The following is a 27904-nucleotide window of genomic DNA, read 5'->3' as shown; positions in this document are numbered from 1 at the left end:
GTCCTCTCGTGGGACTATTAAGCAGTAAAAAATAAAATAAAATGAATAACATTTTAAATCCAATAAAAAAAAATACACTTTTTTTTCCATTAAAAATACGATTTTCAATGAAAAAATTGCAAAAATAAAATCTCCTTCACATATATTTCTGAGTCCGTAACGACTCGCACTACACAAGTATCATGTAGATTATCCCCTGCGGTGAACGCTGTAAAAAAAAAAAAAATGGCAGGATTGCTAATTTATTCTTAGTCACCACTGAAAAAACTTAACAACAAGCGATAAAAAGGTGTAATTTACCCCAAAATGATACCAATGAAAACTACAAGTCATCCAGCAAAAATCAAGCCCTCACACAAAAAAGTTATGGTTCTTGGGAAACGGCGATGCCAAAAGATGTCAAAAGAAAGGAAATGGCTAAAACGGATGCCAGATGGTCAGTTATGACCATAACGGATGCTTAAAGTACAGGATCTGTTTTTTTCTTTATTTTTCTGTTCTTCTGATGGATCAGAAGAATGGAAAAATAAACGTTGATGTGAACCCGGCCTCAGCTGTGGTGCTTGTTGGAAAAAAAATATATAAATCGACAAAGAGAATAGGGATAAGTGGGATGACGTCTGGTCTGAGGTTTGCGATATCTTCCGCTTGTTGATATATCATTCTGTCCATCTTGTGATTATCATTGCACAGTAATATGCCAATGTTCTTTTCTGATGTCAGCAATCATTCATTTGGCTTGTTACAGAACCCGTCTATCCACATAGTGAAGTACTCCAGAGGATAGATTCTCCTGAACACTGAGTAATCATTTTGATAGATTGTTTCTTCCAGCATCATAATAGTGGATTTACTGCTTTATAGTTGGTGGATTTGCAGACTTTTCTTATATTTTTGATAATTTTGCTTCTAACCAGGCCAGATGTATATAACGTATAATGTATATTGATAGTCATTTTATTACATAACATCACACCCTGGCAGATATGACATAGTATTGCATATTTTTGCACACTGAATGGTTTCTGATCAGTGATGGCCAGTTCGCAGTGTTCGCCGACGAACACATGCGATCTGCCATCTTTATTCCCAAGCCCGGCGATGCAGAGGTAAGTCCTTTCCTGTGCCTGCGCCGCGAGCCGCTCTGAAACACATGCGGTCACCGGGAGCAGGCAGTTCCGAGAACAGCCTTCATCGGGAATAAAGATGGCAGATCGCATGTGTTCGTCGGTGAACACTGCGAACTGGCCATCACTGTTTCTGATCTGCAAACAAAATGTAAGATTAGATGATAGTTGAGCTGAGCAATATGACCTAAAATCAAAATCTTGATTTTTTTTCCAACTTAATGGGATTGTGGTTCAAGAAATCCAGCTCCACTTCGGTAAAGGAAAAATTTCTTTTGCTTGCGGTAAAATCACATCCAGTTACAGTTACAAAGTCGTTGTCTACGCGTTTCGGGCTACTGAAGACAATTCAAGCCCTTACTCGTAGACAGCGACTTTGTAACTTTAACTGGATGTGATTTTACCGCAAGCAAAATAAATTTTTTCTTTACCGAAGTGGAGCTGGATTTCTTGAACCACATTGTACTACGTTACCCGGGCCTGACACGGGTCCTCCGTGCTCACAGGTGAAGGTGAGGCAGGTGAGAGCTGCTGAACTTTCCTTTCCGCTAATTTAATGGGATTGTCCACTTTAAAATGGTCTCACAGTACACGGTGTGCCACAATAAACTCATGGGATCCTTTTGGCTCACCTGAGCCGCTTGTCATAAGGGCCCCGGCTGACCATTTGCAGACTGTGTAAATAGATCACCGCTGCCGAAGCTGGACCAGTTCAACTTGTGCAGAAGAGGAAGCGGTCATGGATGGCTAAGATAGCGGGCTTGTGATTTAACCACATGACTGCCACCATTTTGCTTCCCATGCACAGGGCGGCTGTGTCGGTGCGGTTTTTACATAGCCCGTGGACGGACAACTGGGACCTTCTGACAAGCAGTTCAGTTAAAAGGGTTTTCCGAGATTATCCTGGCAGTGTCTTAAAAATGAATCAAAGAAAGACGTTCCATCAGAGCTATAGAATTACCCAAAACCAGAAAAGAGGTGTACTAAGGACACTTGAGTGCATGATTTGTGTTGGCGAAAACCCTTTTATGACTGCATCTACTGGAAACAAGAACAGATAAGGTGTAAAACACTGCTTGTCACAATATATATATATAAAAAAAAAAAAAAAAAGCTGAATAATCCCATCTGGTTTAGGCCTCATGCACACGACCGTTGTTTGGGTCCGCATCCGAGCCGCCGTTTTGTCGGCTCGGATGCGGACCCATTCACTTCAAGGGGGCCGCAAAAGATGCGGACAGCATTCCGTGTGCTGTCCGCATCCGTGGCTCCGTTCCGCGGCCCCGCTAAAAAAATATAACATGTCCTATTCTTGTCCGCGCTTTGCGGACAAGAAAAGGCATTTATATTGCCGGCGCCCGTTCCGCAAATTGCGGAAAGCAACACGGGCGGCTTCCGTTTTTTGCGGATCCGCGGTTTGCGGACCGCAAAAAACGGAACGGTCGTGTGCATGGGGCCTTAGAATAATTTTTTAAGGACAAATCAGTGAAAGGTAGAACAGCATGGAAAATAATATCTCCCAGAGGCGTAACTCTAAGTCCCTGGGTCCCAGTTCAGAATCTAACTGGGTCCCACACCCACCATGTTCCAGTAATGCGATTGTTTTATATACATGTAAGGAGACGTTAAATCTTCTGTATTGTCTTTTCAGCTTGGTGGAACTATTGGAGACATTGAGGGAATGGCTTTCATAGAAGCTTTCAGGCAGTTCCAGTTTAAAGCCAAAAGAGAAAACTTCTGTAACATACATGTCAGCCTTGTGCCTCAGGTAAGTCATCTGTGACTGTATATGTCTCAGCATTAGTCACCTAGAGAAACTGATCTTTACAGATAAAGTCATTTTTTCATATTGAATAATATCCTGGAATATATATATAAAGAATCCCCAGTCACCATCACAGAATGGAGCTTTGCTTCTAGATGAGAATAATCTCCATACATGAGGACTGTGTCACAGCCTGTACGGCACTGCAGGGAGTCTTTATAGCACTAAAATAAAGACTCTTTGCCAGTGTGCGTGACCACAAAATCAAGTGTTTTAGAATTTTTTTTTTTTAACATGGCCGTGTCAGTTCTCCTGACTGTTTTTAGTAAGTAATTGTATAAGTGGAATAACAATTCTAGAGCACCTTTTCTTAGAGCTCTGCATTGTGTCCTCCTCCTCAATCTATATGACCAAATTGACAACTGGGTGTCACCAGTTGGGGGGTGTGTCCTTACACTGCCCAATCAGTGCTGACTCAGACACACCCCTTTGACAAGAGAAATGGTATCACCCAGTTGGCCTCGTATCTGTTCATTTAAATGAGGCATAACAGAGGAACAAAACAACACAGAGCCCTATATTTACTACGAGTTCACCTAGACCAGTGGTGGCGAATCTATGGCACGGGTGCCAGAGGCGGCACTCTGAGCCCTCTCCATGGGCACCAGCACCCTGGAAAAAGTCTATGGTGTACCAGTATGCCTTAGACTTTCCCTGCCATTCATCAGCGCAGGGTGCGCTATGAACAGCACAGGCAGCGCACTGAATGTAGGCAGGCTATTATAGCTAAATGATAAAGTAGATGGAAGATATATTATATTGGTATTCAGGTTAAATTGCCGCGGTGGCTGTTTGCGATAAATAAGTGGGTTTTGGGTTGCAGTTTGGGCACTTGGTCTCTAAAAGGTTCACCATCACTGACCTAGACAGTGTTGTAAACCATGCTAAAGTCTGGTGCAAATTGGCCCAATTTGGAGCAATTTTGGTAAAATTTGGCACACCTATGTTTTGTTTTATGTTTTTTTGTTTTATATTTTTCATTTAGTATTTTTTTTATTACATTGAATTTGATCTATTTCTATTAAAGGAGTAAAGTTATTTTATTTGATTAAATAAATCATTTTATTTAATTCTACTCGGATTGTAAAAGGGCTCTACGTACATTTCTGAATTCATTTTTATTGTATTGAATGGAACTGCCAGTCTGTGATAGTGCCAGTCTTGGGAACTATTAATTTTAAAGAAGAGTGACTTAGCAGGTGTTATGCAAGCGGGTGTGGACCCACTGCGCCACTGGAGAGGTGTAACTAAGCCACTACCTGGTCTTCACTAGAGTCTCTGATGGTGAGGATAGGCTTGGGTCATTAGGGTAGTTGCCAGGGGCTACTCCAGAGCAGTCCCCGAGTCAGTGACAGCTGACCAGGGGGTCAGAGTACTCGGTGCAAGCACCGAGTGGACTTGCGTGGCCAGGAGGTGTCGGGTCTGGACAGGCGGCAATTAATCGAAGTCCGAGGTCAGAGGCAGGCGGTAAACAGGCAAAGTCCAGGAGTTGAATAAGCAAGATCCGGCAAGAGAGACACCTTAGCACTTGGAGATAGACAAGCTAAAACCATGAGGTTGCTCAGGCATCTTCCTGTAGTAGGAAGCGCATTTAAATACCTGCTGCAATTCAGCCATAGGCTGTGTGTGTGTTGCCTCTTAGGTGAAGAGAGACACCCACGCAAGGTCAAACACCAGTGCAAGTCTCCAGCAGGAAGGAAACTCTGGCATGGAACACAGATACCATAGTTAAGCTACCTGCTGCCCTGGTTTGTCAGCATGGCAGCAGGAGGAAAAAGAGGGAGCCCGGCGCCCCTGCCTGTGGTTAGGGGCGCCGGCACGGACCGCTGGGCTAACAGTAGGAAAGGGGCATAGCCTAAGATGTCCATTTTACACCACATTTACACCACAATTCTCTAAGTCAACCAATAGTTGTAATAAAATTTAACAAAAGTGTCTGCCTGCACCAAATGTATCATCCAGCCTGAGGCCCTGTGATAAATCTAGACAGTATCGTCTACAGGATTAGTAAATCTGCCGCAGAAATGATGCTCCAAATGATGGGGAATACAAGCTTTGGTAAAGCAGCCAGCCATGACGTTAGATCTGTCAGATCTTTTTTTTTTTTTTTAAGATTTCATAATACTAAAAGCATGTATATGTTGGATGCCATCGCTTTATATAAAATTCATGTTTTTCTTGCAGCTAATTGCATACAGCATGCATGCTCAACCTGCGGCCCTCCAGCTGTTGTAAAACTACAACTCCCACAATTCCCTGCTATATGCTGATAGCTGTAGACTGTTTGGGCATGCTGGGAGTTGTAGTTTTGCAACAGCTGGAGGGCCGCAGGTTGAGCATGCCTGGCATACAGTATAAAGCTATCCGATCCTAATTTGTGGAAACTGTAATTTACTTCAATCTGCAGCTTTTGTCTCTCTGTTCATCTGTGTGAAGATAATGTCAGACTAGTAGACTTCACAATTAAATGGGTAGCTTATTTGAATTTTAAAACATAACATTTATTAATGTTTGTAGATAAAATAATGGGCCCTACTAAACTTGACAATACTAAATAGTTGCCACTAGTTACACTATTCTCCTATAAAAAATGGGCGGAGATGGGAAGGGACCAAAAAGGGACAGTGTTAAAGTAACCAGATAGGGTGAAGGGTAGCCAGGTACCAAGGTAGAAAGACACAGCGCTGGGTCAATATCCCTAGACAGCCCTGTCTCTCACTATATCCTCCCTCCTATCTGCCACAGTATCCCTATTTGCACCCTCCCTAGTTGTGGACTGCCCAGCTTTGCCCGATAGCCAGAATATGGTCCTAAAGATGGTATCCTTAACCACAAGGGGAAAGGAAGGGAAAGCTGGCAAAAGGTGAGTATGCTGAAACAAGAACAGGCAAATTAACGATGTAGCGTTACCTGTGATGCCTCAGCAGATTCATGCACAATAAAATATAATCATAAATCATGAATTACCAAGAATGTAAATATTCATATACTATATATGACAGATAATGTATACATCTGTGGTCTACAAAATATCATGTTAATGTGATAAAATAAGACTGGAAAATGTTAATAAAGAAACATCTGATTTAAGAATGTAAATATTCAACTGGTAGCAACGTCCCGACGCGTTTCCTCAGTGCAACCTGATTCGTCAGGGGACAAATAGATTATATCGAAAGAGCCCCTCAGTTGGGCTCAGTCATTCAGACAAAACAGAGGGGTCATAGAGAGCACACTATACCATACTCAATAAGCCTATACAGTCTCCCTGATAATGGACAACTGTGCAGCAAATAGAGAGTATAGGTGGGTTATTATGTGGCCTCAATTTAGCCGAACGTTGTAGTAATAAAGGCAAAAATCACCCTCTATTTTGCATGGCCTGTGGTAGTTCCTGCTATTTAAATTCAATAGTGTATAGTGTATTCAGTGTTCAATACACACCAGTATCCAGGTTAGAGTGTCTAAGACTGGAAATTAAATCAGGAATAACCAGAGGTCACCAGTCTCTATTTAGACAAGGTAATACTTGTCAGTAGGACTACAATCCAAGCCTAGCAAACCAATGGTAGTATATTCATGAATGCATCACATTAGCTGGAGGTATCTATTCAGAATACCTCCAATGATAGATGCATCACGTCAGTTGATAGTATCTACTTAGTATACATTGTAGCCGATCTCCCACTAGTCATGTCATTAGCGGACATTAAAAGTCGGCGCAACGTTGCTCATCAAGTGCTTATGTCAATCTGATATACAAGCATCAAGAAATAAGCGGCTTATCTGTCCAGTCGTGATGGTAACTGTCTCCAGATGGGAATGGATGGAGGTTGCTCCCTGGCGTCCCGCGTGTAGCAGTGGCAATGAGGCCATATTCGCGGGTCATTTAAAAAGCCGAGAAGCCCCGCCTCCAGTCAACGCCCCCTCGTTGTCAGATCGCGTCATAGTCACGTGATACATCGGCTGTTCCGCCCATAGTCACGTGCTTCTACTCCTTTCTATGACGCCTAGTGTGGAAGCAACTTCCTGCTGCCAGGCAACCAAGACGACGCGTTACTTACAATAATAAAGTAGAGGTCCGTTCATATTTCAGTGGTCTGTCGGGGCGCCGCCTTCCCCTGTTATGTTGCAGGCGGCCTGTAGTCTCCACTACATATATTTGAGGTGCGTGTTTAAATGAGATGCAGAGATGGGGTCAAAGGGCAAATAAGCTCAACCTCTGCTCCCATAGAGATAAAGAATGTTTTCCATTGGTCCGCTAGGTCTGCGGTTTGCCTAATGGAATATTAGAGTTTTTAAGGTGATTCCTTAGATAGCTGTCGTTTTTAATTGATTGCTTCAGCGCAACCCTATTTAAAGATGCCTCTTTCCATAAGATCCCAATAGGGTTTTTTTTTCTGATCTCATTCAATATGTCGCTCCGACGGAGTCATTCTTAAGAACAAATACATATTTTTAATGTTAAATGTATGTTATTACTTCCATCCTACCCACATACTCACGGGGTAATTACGAGGGCGACCGGACGCCATTACTGAGATACAGAGTAGTATGTCACGGTTCAATGTAGCAACCAAATTACAATTGTTCATTTAGGCCTAAATGAACAATTGTAATTTGGTTGCTACATTGAACCGTGACATACTACTCTGTATCTCAGTAATGGCGTCCGGTCGCCCTCGTAATTACCCCGTGAGTATGTGGGTAGGATGGAAGTAATAACATACATTTAACATTAAAAATATGTATTTGTTCTTAAGAATGACTCCGTCGGAGCGACATATTGAATGAGATCAGAAAAAAAAACCCTATTGGGATCTTATGGAAAGAGGCATCTTTAAATAGGGTTGCGCTGAAGCAATCAATTAAAAACGACAGCTATCTAAGGAATCACCTTAAAAACTCTAATATTCCATTAGGCAAACCGCAGACCTAGCGGACCAATGGAAAACATTCTTTATCTCTATGGGAGCAGAGGTTGAGCTTATTTGCCCTTTGACCCCATCTCTGCATCTCATTTAAACACGCACCTCAAATATATGTAGTGGAGACTACAGGCCGCCTGCAACATAACAGGGGAAGGCGGCGCCCCGACAGACCACTGAAATATGAACGGACCTCTACTTTATTATTGTAAGTAACGCGTCGTCTTGGTTGCCTGGCAGCAGGAAGTTGCTTCCACACTAGGCGTCATAGAAAGGAGTAGAAGCACGTGACTATGGGCGGAACAGCCGATGTATCACGTGACTATGACGCGATCTGACAACGAGGGGGCGTTGACTGGAGGCGGGGCTTCTCGGCTTTTTAAATGACCCGCGAATATGGCCTCATTGCCACTGCTACACGCGGGACGCCAGGGAGCAACCTCCATCCATTCCCATCTGGAGACAGTTACCATCACGACTGGACAGATAAGCCGCTTATTTCTTGATGCTTGTATATCAGATTGACATAAGCACTTGATGAGCAACGTTGCGCCGACTTTTAATGTCCGCTAATGACATGACTAGTGGGAGATCGGCTACAATGTATACTAAGTAGATACTATCAACTGACGTGATGCATCTATCATTGGAGGTATTCTGAATAGATACCTCCAGCTAATGTGATGCATTCATGAATATACTACCATTGGTTTGCTAGGCTTGGATTGTAGTCCTACTGACAAGTATTACCTTGTCTAAATAGAGACTGGTGACCTCTGGTTATTCCTGATTTAATTTCCAGTCTTAGACACTCTAACCTGGATACTGGTGTGTATTGAACACTGAATACACTATACACTATTGAATTTAAATAGCAGGAACTACCACAGGCCATGCAAAATAGAGGGTGATTTTTGCCTTTATTACTACAACGTTCGGCTAAATTGAGGCCACATAATAACCCACCTATACTCTCTATTTGCTGCACAGTTGTCCATTATCAGGGAGACTGTATAGGCTTATTGAGTATGGTATAGTGTGCTCTCTATGACCCCTCTGTTTTGTCTGAATGACTGAGCCCAACTGAGGGGCTCTTTCGATATAATCTATTTGTCCCCTGACGAATCAGGTTGCACTGAGGAAACGCGTCGGGACGTTGCTACCAGTTGAATATTTACATTCTTAAATCAGATGTTTCTTTATTAACATTTTCCAGTCTTATTTTATCACATTAACATGATATTTTGTAGACCACAGATGTATACATTATCTGTCATATATAGTATATGAATATTTACATTCTTGGTAATTCATGATTTATGATTATATTTTATTGTGCATGAATCTGCTGAGGCATCACAGGTAACGCTACATCGTTAATTTGCCTGTTCTTGTTTCAGCATACTCACCTTTTGCCAGCTTTCCCTTCCTTTCCCCTTGTGGTTAAGGATACCATCTTTAGGACCATATTCTGGCTATCGGGCAAAGCTGGGCAGTCCACAACTAGGGAGGGTGCAAATAGGGATACTGTGGCAGATAGGAGGGAGGATATAGTGAGAGACAGGGCTGTCTAGGGATATTGACCCAGCGCTGTGTCTTTCTACCTTGGTACCTGGCTACCCTTCACCCTATCTGGTTACTTTAACACTGTCCCTTTTTGGTCCCTTCCCATCTCCGCCCATTTTTTATAGGAGAATAGTGTAACTAGTGGCAACTATTTAGTATTGTCAAGTTTAGTAGGGCCCATTATTTTATCTACAAACATTAATAAATGTTATGTTTTAAAATTCAAATAAGCTACCCATTTAATTGTGAAGTCTATTAGTTATTTAAGGGTTTAGCCATATGGTTTCATTATAGTTTGACCAACTACAATTGGTTGTGTAACAATAAATGTCAGACTAGTACCACAAAAAAATAAGACATTTTAAATATGGGGACTACAAGGGAAAACTAAGAGCAGGCTTGTCAAAGTGCAAGATAAAAGTAAAGACGATGGTGCTGCGCTGGAGAGTCGCTGCAATGTATCACACGTAAAGCTACTTTCACACTCGGGTTTGGTGCAGATCCTTCTTGTATCCGCACAGACGGATCCGTACCAATAATGCAAACGCTTGTATCTTTTAATAACGGACCCGTTTGCATTATTCATAAAAAAAAAAAAAAAAGTCAAAACGGATCCGTCCTGACTTACATTGAAAGTCAATGAGGGACGGATGCGTTTTCAATTGCACCATATTGTGTCAGTGAAAAACGGATCCGTCCCCATTGACTTACTTGTAAGTCATGACGGATCCGTTAGGCTCCGCATAGTCAGACGGTCACAAAAACGCTGCAAGCTGTGTTTTAGTGACCATTTAAAAACGCAACGGAGACCAAACGCAGCCAAACTGATGCATTCTGAACGGATCCTTATCCATTCAGAATGCATTGGGGCTGAACTGATCCGTTTTGGGCCGCTTGTGAGAGCCCTGAAACGGATCTGACAAGCGGACCCAGAAACGCCAGTGTGAAAGTAGCCTAACGTGTACATAATTCCGAACCCTCGCTTGTTTATTTGAAGAACACGCTGTTTAGTCCTTTACATTCACAATAAATAAAGTCTAGAGTAGACCGTCTGTGGCTGTTTTCTGACGGATGGAACAATCAATTTACCTTAGTGATAGGTACGCCGAGACTACAACTCCTACAACACAGTCTCGGGCACAAAAAGCTATTAAATTTAAACGTAAGCTTCTTTGAGTGTGAGGGTATATTGATCTTATAGCCAGAAAGGAAAATAAATGAAATCTTTAGGGTATACAAAAAGCTGAAAAAACAGACTATCCATGCTGGTTCATTCACTAATCATACTGGTTTGTTAGACGTGTCAGGATCGGTCGGTAACAGGTCACGAAAAAGAGATATTTTAGATACTTTTCTGTTTAATTGGAGAAGTTGAGGTTACACTATGGACAGAGTTTAGCATTTACCGTATTTTTGCCATATAAGACCCACCTGCCCATAAGACACACTTAGGTTTTAGAGGAGGAAAAGCACAGGTCACAGAGCAGAGCCTGCACGAGGAGCACTGGATTCATTGCTTACTGATCCTCTTGTACTAATGAGCGTTTCCATAATGGAAGCGTTCATTAGTATTCGCCCCTTAAGACGAACTTTGGGGGGAAAAACGCATCTTATAGGGTGAAAAATATGGTAGGTGCGCCACTTTTGTCGCGTGAAAAAGTTGCAAGCTACACATTTGTGACTTTTTAACGGCACTTGCGCAAAATTTTTGCACAAGTGCCATTACTCTTCCAAAAAGGGGGCGTGGTAAGGCTGGAGGGGGGGCACATTTATTATCTTTCATGTCAGTCTTCTGGTGTAGAAGGACACTGGAATCTTTTCAGTTCAGGCGCACGGACTGCCGGATGCTGCTCCTGATTTATGAAAAAGCATATCATCTTCTATGCCAGAAGAATGCTGAAATCTATGCCAGCCACCAGATTGGACTGCCGGATGCTGTGCTTAAAGGGTTTCTGTCGCCAGAATTTACTTTATTAAACTGGCTGACATTAGCGATGTGCTAACGTCAGCAGACCCTAACTCTCTTAATCTTATGCTTATGGATGCCCCCGTTACTGCACAATTTTAACTTTGATGATATGCTAATTAGACTCTAGGAGCAGGGGGGCGTTGCTCCTGCTCCTAGAGGCCTTATTCGCCCACCAAGTCACGCCCTGCCGTCCTTGATTGACAGGGCCAGGCAGCGTTCGTCTCCTCCTGCCGGCCCTGTGTGCTGGGAACTGTGCAGGCACGAGATTTATCCCGCACACACGGCCGGTAGGAGAGGACAAACGCTGGCCCTGTCAATCAAGGATTGAGGTTGGCGAACGGAGCCTCTAGAAGCAGGAGCAACGCCCCCCCTTCTCCTAGAAACTAATTAGCATATCATCAAAGTTAAAATTGTGCAGTAACGGGGGCATCCATAAGCATAAGATTAGGAGAGTTAGGGTCTGCTGACATTAGCACATCGCTAATGTCAGCCAGTTTAATAAAGTTAATTCTGGCGACAGAAACCCTTTAATTTATAACGAGGCCTAAGCCTTTTCATTAATCAGGCGCAGCATCCGACAGCGCGCCTGGTGATCATAACCCGGAGTACGCCACTAAGCTATGATAAATCTGCTTCCTTTTGACTTTTATTACCTTCTCTCATGTTGTTGCTTGTGGACCTACAAGTTCAGAGCTCAGAGATAATTTACTTTGAATGTTCGAGCTGTATTTTTCACGGACGTACCTAGGCATACGGATGTCCCTGTGACAGTGAGTGGCAGGAGATCTTTGAGACTGGCAACACTTGGTTTGATTTGACATGTTTACCTTGTGGATCAATAGGCGTCCGTGTTGCTTCTGGTACTGGCCACACCCTTAACCTCCAGGTGTTGCTATTGTGGTCATTTAACTTTCCCTATTTATAGTTGTCTCTTCCACAATGCTGTGCGGTTTATAGCTTCAGTTGGACCTGTGGATAGCTGGTGTTTGGATCTCTGCTGAGTTCCTGGTGCTGCCATAGCTTCTTGGAAGTTAAGTGTTACCTTTCCCTTTGTATTTTGGCTTTTCTGTGTGTTGCATTCCTTTGTTGTTTTGTGTTAGGCTTTAGGGAGACTTCTTTTAGCTTTAGTTCATCCTTCTTTTTGGAGGAACAGGATGTCTCATTCCCGTCATTAGTACTAGGGTCCTTTAGGGTTAGATAGGGTCTGTTCATACTGGTAGTCAGTCAGGGCTTTGATTAGGGTTTTCACTAGGAGGTGTCCATCGTTCTTCCCTAGTTTTCAGGCCTTATCTCCTTTTCCCTCCTATGTTCGGTGTGGGGGTGACAGTATTCCTCCCTTGCCTCTGCCTCTCTTTGCCCTTGCCTGGATCTAATCTGAGCCACTTCCTCACACTGACATTTCTGGGAGAAATGTCCTAAGGACAGATGCCGCTTCAGTATTTTAGAGTTGAAGTGGTAGAATAATACATGACCACAGGATCAGACTACACACAGGATTTGTTCTTAGTCATTCACCATAAAACAGCAGATACATTAGCATGGTGCACAAGATACCACTGATTGCAATCACGGATATATAAACTGTATAGAAAAATCCTTTGACATTCAAAATGGGCGAACTAAAAATAATATAGCAAATAAAGCAAATATAATGTGACGTGAAAAGAAAAATGATACACATTGTGACTTTTTATTCCACATTGCGACTATATTTAGTAGCAACTGGCATAAATGATGACTGAAATCTGCCCAATCTGTGAGCCTGCTCTGGCACCACAGGGCCCATCAAGACTAATGAAGCACATGCTGATCTTGATAAACCAGGACCATAATGTGCAAAAAATATGTTGTATATGCATCAAAAGATGGAGTCCATGTGCTATCGGATGCAATGTGTAAGGTGCAAATTCACACATACCGCTGCTGCATGGCACCCTCCTCAGGGGTGATCTGTCTTGTTAAATCAGTGTCTACATATGAAAGAACAAACACACTATGCTGATTAACCCTTCACGCAGCAGACATTGCCGGAGATGGCTTTTATGTGTTATCATCGAAATTAAAGTATGGAAGTTTTACTCAATCACTGCAGAGTGCTTAAAGGGGTTGTTCAGTAAAAGTAATTCTACATTTTTAAAACCAGCACCTGGATTCTCCTGTGATTGCAAGTAATCAAAAATTTTGCATAGCCACCAAGTTATTCAATAAAATGTATCTGTATAGCGCCACCTGCTGTTTGTTCTTTTCCTTATTTTTCCGTCCACCTCAGTAACATCACTACACTACATAGCTCCGAGATTCAACAGATTCAACTGTAACAGTTACAGGGAAGGGGGGGACTAACTCTCCTTAGGGAGAGAGCACCTTAATCGGCGTGAGGAGACTTATAGGCCATACATGCTCCTCTGGAATTCTGGGAGGGAAGGGATGCAAGTGAGCTCTTAACAAGCTCTGCCTCTAATGCCACCAGATGTAAGGCAGCTATCCTATAAGTCAATGTTCAGCTCTTAAAATAAGCCTTGAGACATGACTTGGATATTAAATAAGCCAGCATCTCATCTGCACACTCAGAAGACTTGGTTGGCACTCCACTTCTTTAGAAAAAGAGCAATCCTGGTGCTCAGTGATAGGAAAAAATCCTAAATAAATTTCACGGCACTCTCAATTTATAGACTGTAAGTTTTATTAATCTATCCAGTTACTATAATATTGGCAAGACCGACATTTTGGTCCTTCCCACTTCCCAGACCTTGATCACGGCCTCAATGACTCCCTGGTAAGGGCTAACTGGATGTCGGCGTTCCAGGGATAAAGTTCCAGGGATAAATCTGCAAAAAGAGGGCACGCTCCTGAATACGGACGTGCCCTCCTTAAAAGGATGCACCCCCTGAGCTGCAGCAGAAAGGACAACCCCTTTAAAGTATACATATATAAACAATCAGAACAATTGGTAAGTTAGAACACCTATATAAAAGAATATGTCATTTGTTACGTGCGAGGGAGAGTGCAAGCAACAGTAGCCGACCCGAGAAAAGAATGGCATCCTTTGTATTAATCTGTACATTTGTTAAAAGCAGCATGAGGATGAATTAGATCTACTACTATCTACACTTTGTAACACTAGGGGGCATCCTTGCTCGAAAAATGCTTCTCACTATCAACAAGCGTTTTCTATAAAATAAAAAATGAAATCCTGCTGTTCTTACTATTTTTGTTGATTATCTTTTTATTTCTGGCCATCAGATCAAATACTGTACTGTATGTTGATATATTTAAAGGGGTTGTACTATTAATTTAAGTGTATCCCAACAGATATTGCCGTTATATCACTGTCCCCATATACCACCATTTATCCAAACTGCCTTATTCTAAAGTTATTAATCTACCATTGCGCCCTGTGGCAAATCAGTTTTGATTTTCAGCTGCTGTAGGTTACGTCCTGCATTGGAGCCTGATAATTTAGAACGTAGGGAGCCTCATTGGTAAGAACAATGGTAAGAACAAGGGGCGTGAATACTGCCCTACGGCATGATGGGACAGCAGATCAAGGCTTTTCTTGGCGCATCTGTGGCTTTAAGTCGCTGGTCCATCGTCCTCAGCTGTACCTCACATTGAGATATATGAGAGGCAGAGAGAATACAGCCACCGACAGGTTTTCAGCGAAATTTTGGCGCAGGTATCCACACCAAAATTCAGCTAAAAAAATTTGTCCCCTTAGAGTGAAAACTAGTTTATGGCACAACCCCTTTAACCACTTCAGGACATTTTTCCACCTTAAGGACCAGGCCAAATTTTGGAAATCTGACATGTGACACTTTTACTTTCTGAAATTGTTTTCTCGTGACACATTGTACTTCATTAAAGTGGTAAATGTGAGTCAATATAAATTACCCTTATTTATAAAAAAAATATCCTAAATTTACCGAACATTTGGAAAAATATGCCATTTTAAAAATTTTCATTTCTCTGCTTTTGAGGCAGATAGTGATACCACACAAAATAGTTATTACTTTGCATTTCCCATATGTCTGCTTTATGTTGGCATAATTTTGTAGATGTAATTTTATTTTTTTAGGACGTAAGAAGGTTCAGAATTTTAGCAGCAATTCTTAAAATTTTTGAGAAAATTTCCAAAACCATTTTTTTTAAGGACCAGTTTGGTACTGAAGTCACTTTGTGGGGCTTACATAGTGGAAACAACCCATAAATGACCCCAATTTAGAAACTACACCCCTCAAGTTATTCAAAACTGATTTTACAAACTTTGTTAACCCTTTATTTGTGGTCGGATCGGCTATCAGAAAGGTGAACCTAACCTATCTAACCCTATCTACAACGAGCAGTAGAATTATGCCATAACTGCTGTGGAAGGGAAGCCTAAAGTGGGCCACCCTAATGTGAAGTGACTGTAAGATGGTGTGGGTGGGTGGGTGAAATCAGCTGAATCGGCGTCAGCCTGGACCCACAGGTGTCTATAAATAGCCTAGTAATCAGCCAGCCTGGCCCACAGGTACGTATGAATAGCCTTGTAATCAGCCTCCCCTCCCACAAATGCAGCAATATCCTGCTTATACGTATTCCACAAGAATTAAAAGAAAATGGAGATGACATTTCTAAATTTCACTTTTTTGGCAGATTTTCCATTTTAATCTATTTTTTCCTGTAACGCATCAAGGGTTAACAGTCAAACAAAACTAAAAATCTATTACCCTGATTCTGTGATTTACAGAAACACCCCATATGTAGTTGTAAACTGCTGTAAGGGCACACGGCAGGGCGTAGAAGAAAAGGAGGGCCGTATAGTTTTTGGAGAACAGATTTTGCTGGACTGGTTTTTAGACACCATGTCCCATTTAAAGCGCCCCTGATGCACCCTAAAGTAGAAGCTCCCAAAAGTGACCCCATTTTGGAAACTACGGGATAAGGTGACAGTTTTTTTGATACTATTCTGGGTTACATATGATTTTTAATCGCTCTATATTACGTTTTTTGTTAGGCAAGGTTACCAAAAATGTCCGTTCTGGAACAGTTTTTATTTTTAGTTTTTTACAGTGTTCATCTGACAGTTAGATTATGTGCTATTTTTATATAGCAGGTTGTTACGGATGCGCTTATGTCAAATTTGTCTACTTTGTTTGTCTGTTTCACTTTTACATGATAAAGCATTTTTTGGAAAAAAAAACATTTTCTGAAAGACATATTTTTTTTATTTTTCTGCCGATTGTCATGTGCAGGGGCTCGTTTTTGTGGGAAAAGTTGACATTTTCATTGGTCCCAAATTTTACATAATATTTTTTGATCATTCAATATTACACTTTAGTAGACCAAAAAATAGTTGTTGTGACACATTATTTATTTTAGTTTTTTACAGAATTCACCATAGGGTGTAGATCATGTGATATTTTTATATAGGAGGTCGTTACGGATGCAGCGATACCTAATGTGTCTATTTTTTATTTTGGTTTTACACAATAAAAGCATTTTTGAAAAAAAAAACATTTTTGTGTCTCCATTTTCTGAAAGCCATATTTTTTGGGCGATTGTCTTATGTAGGGGCTCATTTTTTGAGGGATAAGGTGACGGTTTGATTGGTACCATTTGGGGGTACATATGACTTTTTTGATCACTTTTAATACCTTGTTTTGGGAAATGAGGTGGGCAAAATTTCAATTCCATCATAGTTTTTCTTTTTTTTATTTTTTTTATGGCATTGACCGTGCGGGGAAAGTAACATGATCCTTTCATAGATCAGGTCGTTACGGATGTGGTGATATCAAACATGTGTAGTGTATTTTATTTTTTAAATTTTTAATCAATTATAAATGTGCGGCTATAGGAAGAAATTAGTTTTTGTTTATTTTTCTTTAACTTTTTAAACTTTTTTTTTACATTTTCTTGAACATCCAGTGGGTCTGATGCCTCTATAATACACTGCAGTACACTATATAGTGTACTGCAGTGTATTGTGACTTTACACTTGATCAGGCTTCTGCCTTTAGTCTGTGGAGGCATCCGGTTGCCATGGTAACCATCGGGACGCTGCCACAGCAGCACAGCGACCTGATGGGGAAGGGAGGGAGCTCCCTCCCTGTTAACTCTTTCCATACAGCGGTCCCTATTGACCGCGGCATGGAAGGGGTTAAAGTGCTGACATCGGTGCCAGCAGTTTCAAGCAGAGTGTCAGTGGCCTAGGAAGAGGCTGCGGCCATTTTTGCATTTCTTTCTCCCGACCTTCCCAGAACCATAACTTTTTTATTTTTCATTGAAGGCTATGTGAAAAATAAGCAATTCCACTACAGTTGTATGAGTTCCGGGACTTGTACCACCGCTATTGTGATAATGATGACTTATCCTGAGGATTTATCATCATTATATATTACTGAATAACCCTTTTAACGGCACCTGTCCATGGTACAGCAGACACAAGCATTCAAATTGCAGCCTGTCCACTGATGGACTGACAAGAAGGCTGCAGGAGAATGTGACTGGTGACTACTTTGGTTCAATATTATTAAAATTATCTTAATGTTAGAAACAACTAAAACGGTGACATATAATGGAACTGCTGCTCATGCGGTGTAATGGGTAAGGCCCCCTTGCAGAGGAGCGTGTGTCAGCGCAGCTCCCGGCCTGACCTCCCAGCACTGACGGGGTCACATAGCATTATATTGATTTATGATGCTATGTAACCCTTACAGTTCTGGAATGTATTAGATGACACTGACATAATGCTGTTATTCCAGAACTCTAAGGCCTCTTTCACACGGTTGAGACTTCCGCGTGGGTGCAATGCGTGAGGTGAACGCATTGCACCCGCACTGAATCCGGACCCATTCATTTCTATGGGGCTGTGCACATGAGCGGTGATTTTCACGCATCACTTGTTTGTTGAGTGAAAATCGCAGCATGCTCTATTTTGTGCGTTTTTCACGCAACGCAGGCCCCATAGGAGTGAATGGGGCTGCGTGAGAATCGCAAGCATCTGCAATGAAGTGCGAATGCGGTGCGATTTTTACGCATGGTTGCTAGGAGATGATCGGCATGGGGACCTGATCATTATTTTCCCTTATAACATGGTTATAAGGAAAAATAATAGCATTCTTAATACAGAATGCTAAGTAAAATAGGGCTGGAGGGGTTAAAATTATATATAAATAATTTTACTCACCTTAATCCACTTGTTTGCGTAGCCCGGTTTCTCTTCTGTCTTCTTCTTTGCTGTGCAGGGGGAAAAGGACCTGTGGTGACGTCACTGCGTTCATCACATGGTCCGCACAGCAAAGAAGAAGAAAGAAGAGAAGCCGGGCTGCGCAAACAAGTGGATTAAGGTGAGTTAAATTATTTATTTTTTATTTTTTAACCCCTCCATCCCTAATTTACTTAGCATTCTGTATTAAGAATGCTATTATTTTCCATTAACATTAACATGGTTATAAGGGAAAATAATAAAATCTACACAACACCGATCCCAAACCCGAACTTCTGTGAAGACATGCCGATTTTTCTCACGCGCGTGTAAAACGAATCAAAATGTTTTGCACTTGCATGGAAAAATCGCGCATTTTCCCACGACGCACCCGCATCCGCATCTTATCCGGCCCAAATCCATGACGCCTGTGTGAAAGAGGCCTAAGGGTTACATAACATCATAAATCAATATAATGCTATGTGACCCCTGTCAGTGCAGGAAGGTCAGGCCGGGAGCTGTGTTGCGGACTCGCAGCGTGACACACGCTCGTCTGCAAGGGGCCTAAAACAACGGTATAGCAATGGCTGCAGCATTATTTATCTCCAGCATGTGCTGCAGGGTAGTAAAAGTGAGAATGTGCCTATGTCATAATAACATTAACAATCAATGTTTCTTTTTCATTTTTTGTAGCCAACAGCTACAGGAGAACAAAAGACCAAACCAACGCAGAACAGCGTCCGCGCGCTCAGGGGTCTGGGCCTATCTCCAGACTTGGTATGTCCTGTAAATCTTACAGTAGATATGTGTCAATTGTTCATCTGTAAAACTATGAAATTTCCTAGACATCACAGTTTATTGGATTCCTTTTTTAACCCCTTGCTGCCACAGCCAGTTTTGGCCTTTATTATGTCATGATTTTTTTGTTTTTGTTTTTTCATACCCACCTTCAGAGATCCAAAACATACCGCACCTGCCTATAAGACGCACCTAGGTTTTACGGGAGGAACATTTTTCATTAGACCTCAAATCAGACCCCTAATGTTAATCAGATCTCAGCTTAGAGCCTCAACCAAACCCCCAATGTTAATCAGACCTTAAATCAGACCCCTTAATAAGACCCCCAATCAGACCTCAGATCAGACCCCCAATGTGAATAAGACCTCAGATCAGATCCTCAATGTGAAAAAGACCCCCATTCAGACCTCAGATTAGACTCTCATTGTGAATGAGCCCCAGTCAGACCTCAGATCAGGCCCCCAATGTGAATAAGACTTCATGTTAATCACACCTCAGATCAGAGAAAAAAAATAAATCAAGTTACTTCTCCTGTTCCAGACACCACCGCCGGTCCTGAGATGCATCTCCTGCTCTTCCTGGCGCACAGTGCTGTGATCTGACGTCGTACAGCGTGAGGTCACAGAGTGCGCTGATGTCCTCACACTGTGCACAGGTCATAGCACAGCATGCGTCTGAGGAAGACGAGGAAGTACAGAGCCCGCACGTGGAACTCTGCCTTCACTGCGCTCATAAGACTCACTGACATTTTCCCACTACTTTGGGGGAAGTTTTTTTTTTCCGTCTTATAGGGCAAAAAATGCGGTAAGTGATTGAGGGCTTGTTTTTTTTGGGCCAAGTTGTTTTTGACTAACTTTTATCTCTTTCCTTGGGGAAAAGAAAAAAAAATAACTACTAACAATTTCTCCTTAGTATTTTAGCGTTATAATTTTTTTTGCCATTCTCATTGCAGCATACAGTCGTGGCCAAAAGTTTTGAGAATGACACAAATAAACTGCTTTTAGATCTTTGTTTCAGTTGTTTCTGTGATGTAGTGAAAGATAATTACACGCACTTCATACGTTTCAAAGGCTTTTATCGACAATTACATGACATTTATGCAAAGAGTCAGTATTTGCAGTGTTGGCCCTTCTTTTTCAGGACCTCTGCAATTCGACTGGGCATGCTCTCAATCAACTTCTGGGCCAATTCCTAACTGATAGCAACCCATTCTTTCATAATCACTTCTTGGAGTTTGTCAGAATTAGTGGGTTTTTGTTTGTCCACCCGCCTCTTGAGGATTGACCACAAGTTCTCAATGGGATTAAGATCTGGGGAGTTTCCAGGCCATGGACCCAAAATGTCAACGTTTTGGTCCCCGAGCCACTTAGTTATCACTTTTGCCTGATGGCACGGTGCTCCATCGTGCTGGAAAATGCATTGTTCTTCACCAAACTGTTGTTGGATTGTTGGAAGAAGTTGCTGTTGGAGGGTGTTTTGGTACCATTCTTTATTCATGGCTGTGTTTTTGGGCAAAATTGTGAGTGAGCCCACTCCTTCGGATGAGAAGCAACCCCACCCATGAATGGTCTCAGGATGCTTTACTGTTGGCATGACACAGGACTGATGGTAGCGCTCACCTTTTCTTTTCTGACACAAGCCTTTTTCCAGGTGCCCCAAACAATCGGAAAGAGGCTTCATCGGAGAATATGACTTTGCCCCAGTCCTCAGCAGTCCATTCACCAAACTTTCTGCAGAAGATCAATCTGTCCCTGATGTTTTTTTTGGAGAGAAGTGGCTTCTTTGCTGGCCTTCTTGACACCAGGCCATCTTCCAAAAGTCTTCGCCTCACTGTGTGTGCAGATGTGCTCACACCTGCCTGCTGCCATTCCTGAGCAAGCTCTGCACTGGTGGCACTCCGATCCCGCAGCTGAATCCTGTTTAGGAGACGATCCTGGCGCTTGCTGGACTTTCTTGGACGCCCTGAAGCCTTCTTAACAAGAATTGAACCTCTTTCCTTGAAGTTCTTGATGATCCTATAAATTGTTGATTGAGGTGCAATCTTAGTAGCCACAATATCCTTGCCTGTGAAGCCATTTTTATGCAACGCAATGATGGCTGCACGCGTTTCTTTGCAGGTCACCATGGTTAACAATGGAAGAACAATGATTTCAAGCATCACCCTACTTTTAACATGTCAAGTCTGCCATTTTAACCCAATCAGCCTGACATAATGATCTCCAGCCTTGTGCTCGTCAACATTCTCACCTGAGTTAACAAGACGATTACTGAAATGATCTCAGCAGGTCCTTTAATGACAGCAATGAAATGCAGTGGAAAGTTTTTTTGGGGATTAGGTTAATTTTCATGGCAAAGAAGGACTATGCAATTCATCTGATCACTCTTCATAACATTCTGGAGTATATGCAAATTGCTATTATAAAAACTTAAGCAGCAACTTTTCCAATTTCCAATATTTATGTAATTCTCAAAACTTTTGGCCACGACTGTACAGTAAATAACATGTCACCTTTATTCTATGGATGCCCCCAATAACAAATATGTATAGTATTTTTGAGCTATTTACTACTCTTGCACAATAAAACCACATTTCATAGAAAAAAAATGTCCAAGAGCCAAAACATCTTGTCATTAATATAGCTGCATATGTTTTGTTTTTGGAGGACAAGTCATATTTTTAATAGAGCCATTTTGGGGTACATATGTTGTTTTTTGCATGTTTCTCCTACAGTACTGTGCAATTTAAATGAAATGTTAACTTTATTCTATGTGTTGTTGCAATTCGGGTGATACCATGATTGCCCCCTGATTGCTGTAGGAAGAATTATGTAAATTAGCACTGGGTCGGGGCGAGCCTTGAGGTTGTGAATATCAGGACTTATTGGCTTGCACTGGGCAATGAGCAGCTCCAGCATCGGTGGAGTTGTTCAGTACAAAATGTAAGCAAAACAGCTTGGTCCCTTTATGAAAGTACTTTTTTTCTAGGTAAAACATATTTTTTAGTACCAATACTTCACAATGTGATCATCTGATTGCTTTTCTATTAGTTTGGTATACTCAGTATAGCAAAGCATTATTACCTGTCATTCAAACTGACAAGCAATCTATTAGTGCATATATCTATGGCAGATAGTTATTACCAGTTAAAAGGGTTTTCCGACATTTTATTACTGATGACCATCAGTATCTGATCAGTGGGGGTCTGACACCCGGACCCTCGCGAATCAGCTGTTTGAGAAGGCAACAGCCTTCTCCGTGATTACCAAGCAGAGTGTCGTACATTGTATAGCGGCTGTGCTTGGTATCGCCCTCTGCCCCCTTCATTTCAATGGGACTAAGCTGCGTTTAGGCCACGTGACTGATGAACGTGTCGTCATTGGTCTAGGAAAAGCCGTGAGAAAGCCGCGGAGCTACTGCGAGCACCACTGCCTTCTCGAACAGCTGATTGGCGGGGGTCCAGGGTATAGATTATCAGTATAAAAATTTGGGAAAACCCCTTTAAACAGCTAAGATCAGAGTTAACTCCGACCCTGGCTTTTACGGCGGTGCCCAGATATATTAAATCCAGCGCCCACTGCAGGTGGTGTATACTTGGTTCTTCAAAGTCTTCCTATGAACAGAACTGTACGTACATTTGCGGTAAGGCGCTGTTAAAGTGGATGTACAGTTATGTCCATTTGCGGCATGGGGTTAAAGGAGTTTTCTATCTCCATGACATTGTTTTAGAAATTCCAAAGATTACAATGGTATAAAATAACAAAAGAAGTAGCGTAATGTTTTCTCAGTATACTGCTGTTCCCTATTACACTTCCGGGATCCGTACTGGTCTCTGTTTACCTGACCCCAGTGTGTACACGACGTATGTGGTATCCAGACTTTGGTGATTATTACTCTTTTTATTTTATACCATTGTAGCTGTTTCATGGACAGCCCCTTAAATTAAAGTAACATGGCTCAAGGTAGCCTTTTTTGCAAATGTCTTTGAAGGCTATTTTTATGACTTAAAGGGGTTTTGTCACTTAGCATTTATCCTCTAGAGAAAGTAAATACAAGGCACTTACTAATGTATTGTGATTGTCCATATTGCCTCCATTGCTGGCTGGATTCATTTTTCTATCACATTATACACTGCCCATTTCCAGTCTAGCAGCGGTGGTCGTGCTTGCATATTATAAAAAAGTACCAGCCTATGTGCGCTCCCTCAGTCCCGGTCACCAGAGAGGCCAACATTTTTTCCTATAGTGTGCAAGTACGACCACCACTGATGGATTACAGGGTGGTCATAACCATGCAAACAAGCAGTGTGTAATGTGATGGAAAAATGAATCCAGCCAGCAAAGGAGGCAATATGGACAATCACAGTACATTAGTAAGAGCCTTGTATTAACTTTCTCTACATGATAAATGCCACTTGCTGTCCTCCTGCCCTTACCCACATTACACTGAGAAAAACAAGTATAGGGGCAAAGGTGTTGGCAGGATGTACTGATGACTGACTGAAGGATAGAAGGTGACCAGGCAGGTCTCTACAACAGAGGACTCTAAAGGACTATTAGGGTCCATTCACACGTCCGTAATTTGGGTCCGCATTTGTTCCGCAATTTGCGGACCCATTCACTTTCAATGGGGCTGGAACGAATGCGAATCCGCATTTTCAGGATCCGTTTTTTCAGGATCCGCAATTCCGTTCCTGAAAAAATAGAACATGTCCTATTCTTGTCCGCAATTGCGGACCAGAAGAGGCATTTTCTATTATAGTGTCTGTGATGTGCGGTCCGCAAATTGCGGATCGCACATTGCAGGTGTTCGTGTTTTGCGGATCCACAATTTGCGGATCCGCAAAACACTTACGGACGTGTGAATGGACCCTTAATCCTGTAGCAGTAGCCCAGCAATGACTGTGCCTGCAGAGATAAACTTTGGGTAGATGCTCATCGTTTTCACAAAGTGTCTGTATGGATTTCTTTGGACACGTGGGGAACTCTGACTGTTAATCTTTTTTCACAGATTGTGTGTAGGAGTACCAAACCCATTGAGATGGCTGTGAAACAGAAGATTTCAATGTTCTGTCATGTGGAACCCGAACAGGTCAGTTATTTATTCCATGATTATCTCACATTAGAGTTTACGGTCACGTCTTTTCCACTGGCTGGGTTTGCTCAAGGTTCTTTAACCACCTCACTGTTCTGCCCGAGCTCAGCTCAGGCAGAAGTAGAAGAGGGAGGGCTGCTTTAGCTGCTGATATCTCCTGAATAGTAGCACAAGAAGCATGCAACTGGTCTTGTTTGAAAGATGACATTCCAGTTTTACATACAAGACCAAAATGACTGGCATCAGGTTGGGCGACACTCCAATTGGGTGGATACGCAGGTACCAGGAGACGGTTCCCAGGCCGGGTTGCAATAGAAAATGAAGACTCCTGTACTCCACTGAATTGCTTCAAGTGTATTTTATTAAGCAAGCGGATTTCCAGTTCAAATGAAATATAAACGTTTTCGGCATTTAGCCTTATTCAGAACACTGGATGAGCCGCATTGAGTGAAGAAAATAAAAGAGGGATAAAGAACCCGCAGCCTTTTGGCAATTGGAATGAAGGAACCAAAATGGTCCTGTTATGCTGTGCTCTACGGCCCTTGTCAGCGCTATTTTAAACTGGGCAACTTCCCTATAGGAATGGCGCCATTCATAGCGCTTAATAAAATACAACACTTGAAGCAATTCAGTGGAGTACAGGAGTCTTCATTTTCTAGACCAAAATGACAGCATTATTCCAAGATAAACAGGAGATATCACTGTTAGAAATCGAGTGGGGAATAATCGTGGGTAAAACCTGCATTTACTTTCAGCTGTATTCACTGCATCCCGATTTCCCGAACAGTGATATCTTCCCATGTACTGAAGATATTGCTGTCATTCTGGTATTGGCTTGGAATGTCAGCTTTCAAACAATATAAAGCCCATATCTCTATCTGCTACCAGAGATATGAACAGCTAAAGCCGAGAAGGGGGAGCAGTTGCAGAGCTGACAGCTTGCAGGAGGAAAAGAGACAAACTTAAAAAAAATATATATAGAAATGTGGCATTATCATCAGAATACTGACCCGCATAATAAAGTTTCTATTTTTACTACACAGTGAACGACTTAAATAAATTCCACAAAATAATGTAAAAATTGCTGTTTTTTCTTTCCCCCTAAAAATAAAATAATAAAAGTTATTTAATACACTATATATACCCCATAATGGTTCCTAACAAAAACTACAACTAATCCTGCAAAATAAAAGAGGGGAAATATTATTGGTCCATAAATTGTCACTGGGTTAAAAATTCAATAGTCTTCCCTGAGTTGTGCGTTAACAAGATTTACTGCAGAAACACATTAAAAATCTACAATAAAAAAGTGAATTTTTTTAGGGTTTTTCCAATTTTAACATGACTGTTAGGAGGTTAATTTCCTCCTACATTTCAAAAACATAGATAGGCTTCTTGTGATATTGAGGGAAATGATGTATTTGCTAATATAGTACAGTGAACGGACAATGTTCACTTCCCCCACACTGAAAGAGGAGGAGATAGGATGGCAGAGGGAGGCAGCTTGTCACCCTGGGGAGGGAAACTGTAACTGGTAATTATTGGGGGGATATGGCTGGCAATTATAGGAAAGGGTTGTGTTTGCCAAATATAGGGGGCGGTGGCTGGCAATTATGGGAGACTGTGTGGCAGTTATAGGGGCACCTGTGGCTAGACACCTTTAGGAATGCCTTTTGGTGGACAAATATGGGGGCAGCTGCAGTTAGACTACTATGGGGGCACCTTTGACTATCACTATACATTTGTATTTTTTGCTTTTTTGAATTTCTTTTTTACATTTTGTTCAAATGTAAACTAATGTATGCCATAGATTTGTATTTTGGAACTGTTCAAAAAATGGTGAAAATTATTGAGCAGATTCGGAGCCATTTTTCACAAGCATTTTCTGGTGTGGGCTTTTTATTTTTTAGTTACGCAACAATTTCTTATATCCCCCCCTCCTATATTACAGTGTATAGGAAAATGTCTAAAAACATGCTGCATAAAAAGCTGTGTTTGTAGGGTGTTTACCACCTGGTCATGGCATTTATTTTGTCCCCCCTCCAAAAATCAGTGCTGATAAAATGCATAGCATTTTTGGAAAAAAGATGTAGTATGAAACCACACTGCCTGCAGCGGTTTTTGGTCCTGCCGACAGCTGGCATTTGTGCTACATCAGGCACCCGGATCTGCTTGACGGAGTTGTGAACGAGGCCTAACCTATTTCCTCCTGACCTCTGCACAGGTCACAGAGCATGTCTAGAAAACTCTCCCATAGATGTCACTGGGGTCAGCTCCAGACCACTGTGTCTGTGGCCCACGGTGGCTGCTCTCAAAAGATAGGAAATCTTATTATATTTTAGGCCTAGTGGCCAGTGTGAGAACTGCAGAACTTAGTTATTCAAGATAAATAGTGTCATGGCAAAATAAAAAAATAACCAAAAATGTTAACATAAACATGTGATTTAAACAGTAGGTAATTATCTTGTGCAAACTATAAACTATCATATTTTAATTTGTTTGTGTATAGAGACGGGAAATTCATAAAAAGCATCAATTAAAGAAAAATATATTCCTTGAAACATGGTTTAAAACAGTGGTGTCCAACCATTTTTCATCCGGGGGCCGCACTAGACATGGAATTAATTTCACGGGCCAGAACCAGGTAGCTTTGCCAGAAAGAAAAGCAATCATTAAAAAGGAAATTATTGTAGTAATTTAGATAACACAGTATTAAAAAGAAATCATAAGCCTTTGGGTGCAGCATTATGAGTTCTCTCTCCCTCATTAATATTGCTAAGTTGGTGAGGAGCAACCCAGACGGCCCACACAGGCACCAGACTTAGTAAAAGAAGGCTCATGTACAATCACTTTCCACATATCTGGGCATTACGACTGTGAAGGAGGCACAAATCTGGGCATTATTACTGTGAGGGGGCACATGTGGGCATTATTACTGCGAAGGGGCACATGGGAGCATTATTACTGTGAAGGGGCTCATGTGGGCATTATTACTGTGAAGGGGCACATGGGAGCTTTATTACTGTGAAGGGGCACATGGGAGCTTTATTACTGTGAAGGGGCACATGGGAGCATTATTACTGTGAAGGGGCACATGGGAGCATTATTACTGTGAAGGGGCACATGGCAACTTTATTACTGTGAAGGGGCACATGGGAGCATTATTACTGTGAAGGGGCACATGGGAGCTTTATTACTGAAGGGGCACATGGGAGCATTATTACTGTGAAGGGGCACATGGGAGCATTATTACTGTGAAGGGGCACATGGGAGCTTTATTACTGTGAAGGGGCACATGCCAGCTTTATTACTGAAGGGGCACATGGGAGCATTATTACTGAAGGGGCACATGGGAGCATTATTACTGTGAAGGGGCACATGGGAGCATTATTACTGTGAAGGGGCACATGGGAG

General features: G+C 41.9%; 1 protein-coding gene across 4 annotated transcripts in view; it reads left to right on the top strand.

Annotated features, from left to right (window-relative positions):
• The window catches only part of CTPS2 (CTP synthase 2), a 305004-nt gene that overhangs the window by 36837 nt on the left and 240263 nt on the right, over nt 1-27904 (top strand). For all 4 annotated transcript variants that reach the window (XR_005777445.1, XM_040423329.1, XM_040423328.1 and 1 more), the window contains exons 6-8: nt 2779-2895; nt 19295-19378; nt 24407-24487. Coding sequence is in view for 3 of the 4 variants with exons in the window: in XM_040423329.1 (XP_040279263.1) it covers nt 2779-2895; nt 19295-19378; nt 24407-24487 (282 nt within the window). In the remaining variant the exon portion in view is untranslated. The remainder of the gene's footprint in view (nt 1-2778; nt 2896-19294; nt 19379-24406; nt 24488-27904) is intronic.

The sequence above is a fragment of the Bufo bufo genome, chromosome 3 (genome assembly GCF_905171765.1).
Source record: "Bufo bufo chromosome 3, aBufBuf1.1, whole genome shotgun sequence".
Taxonomy (NCBI): domain Eukaryota; kingdom Metazoa; phylum Chordata; class Amphibia; order Anura; family Bufonidae; genus Bufo; species Bufo bufo.
The sequence above is the reverse complement of the archived record's forward strand: the minus strand, read 5'-3'. Positions and strand labels throughout refer to the sequence as shown.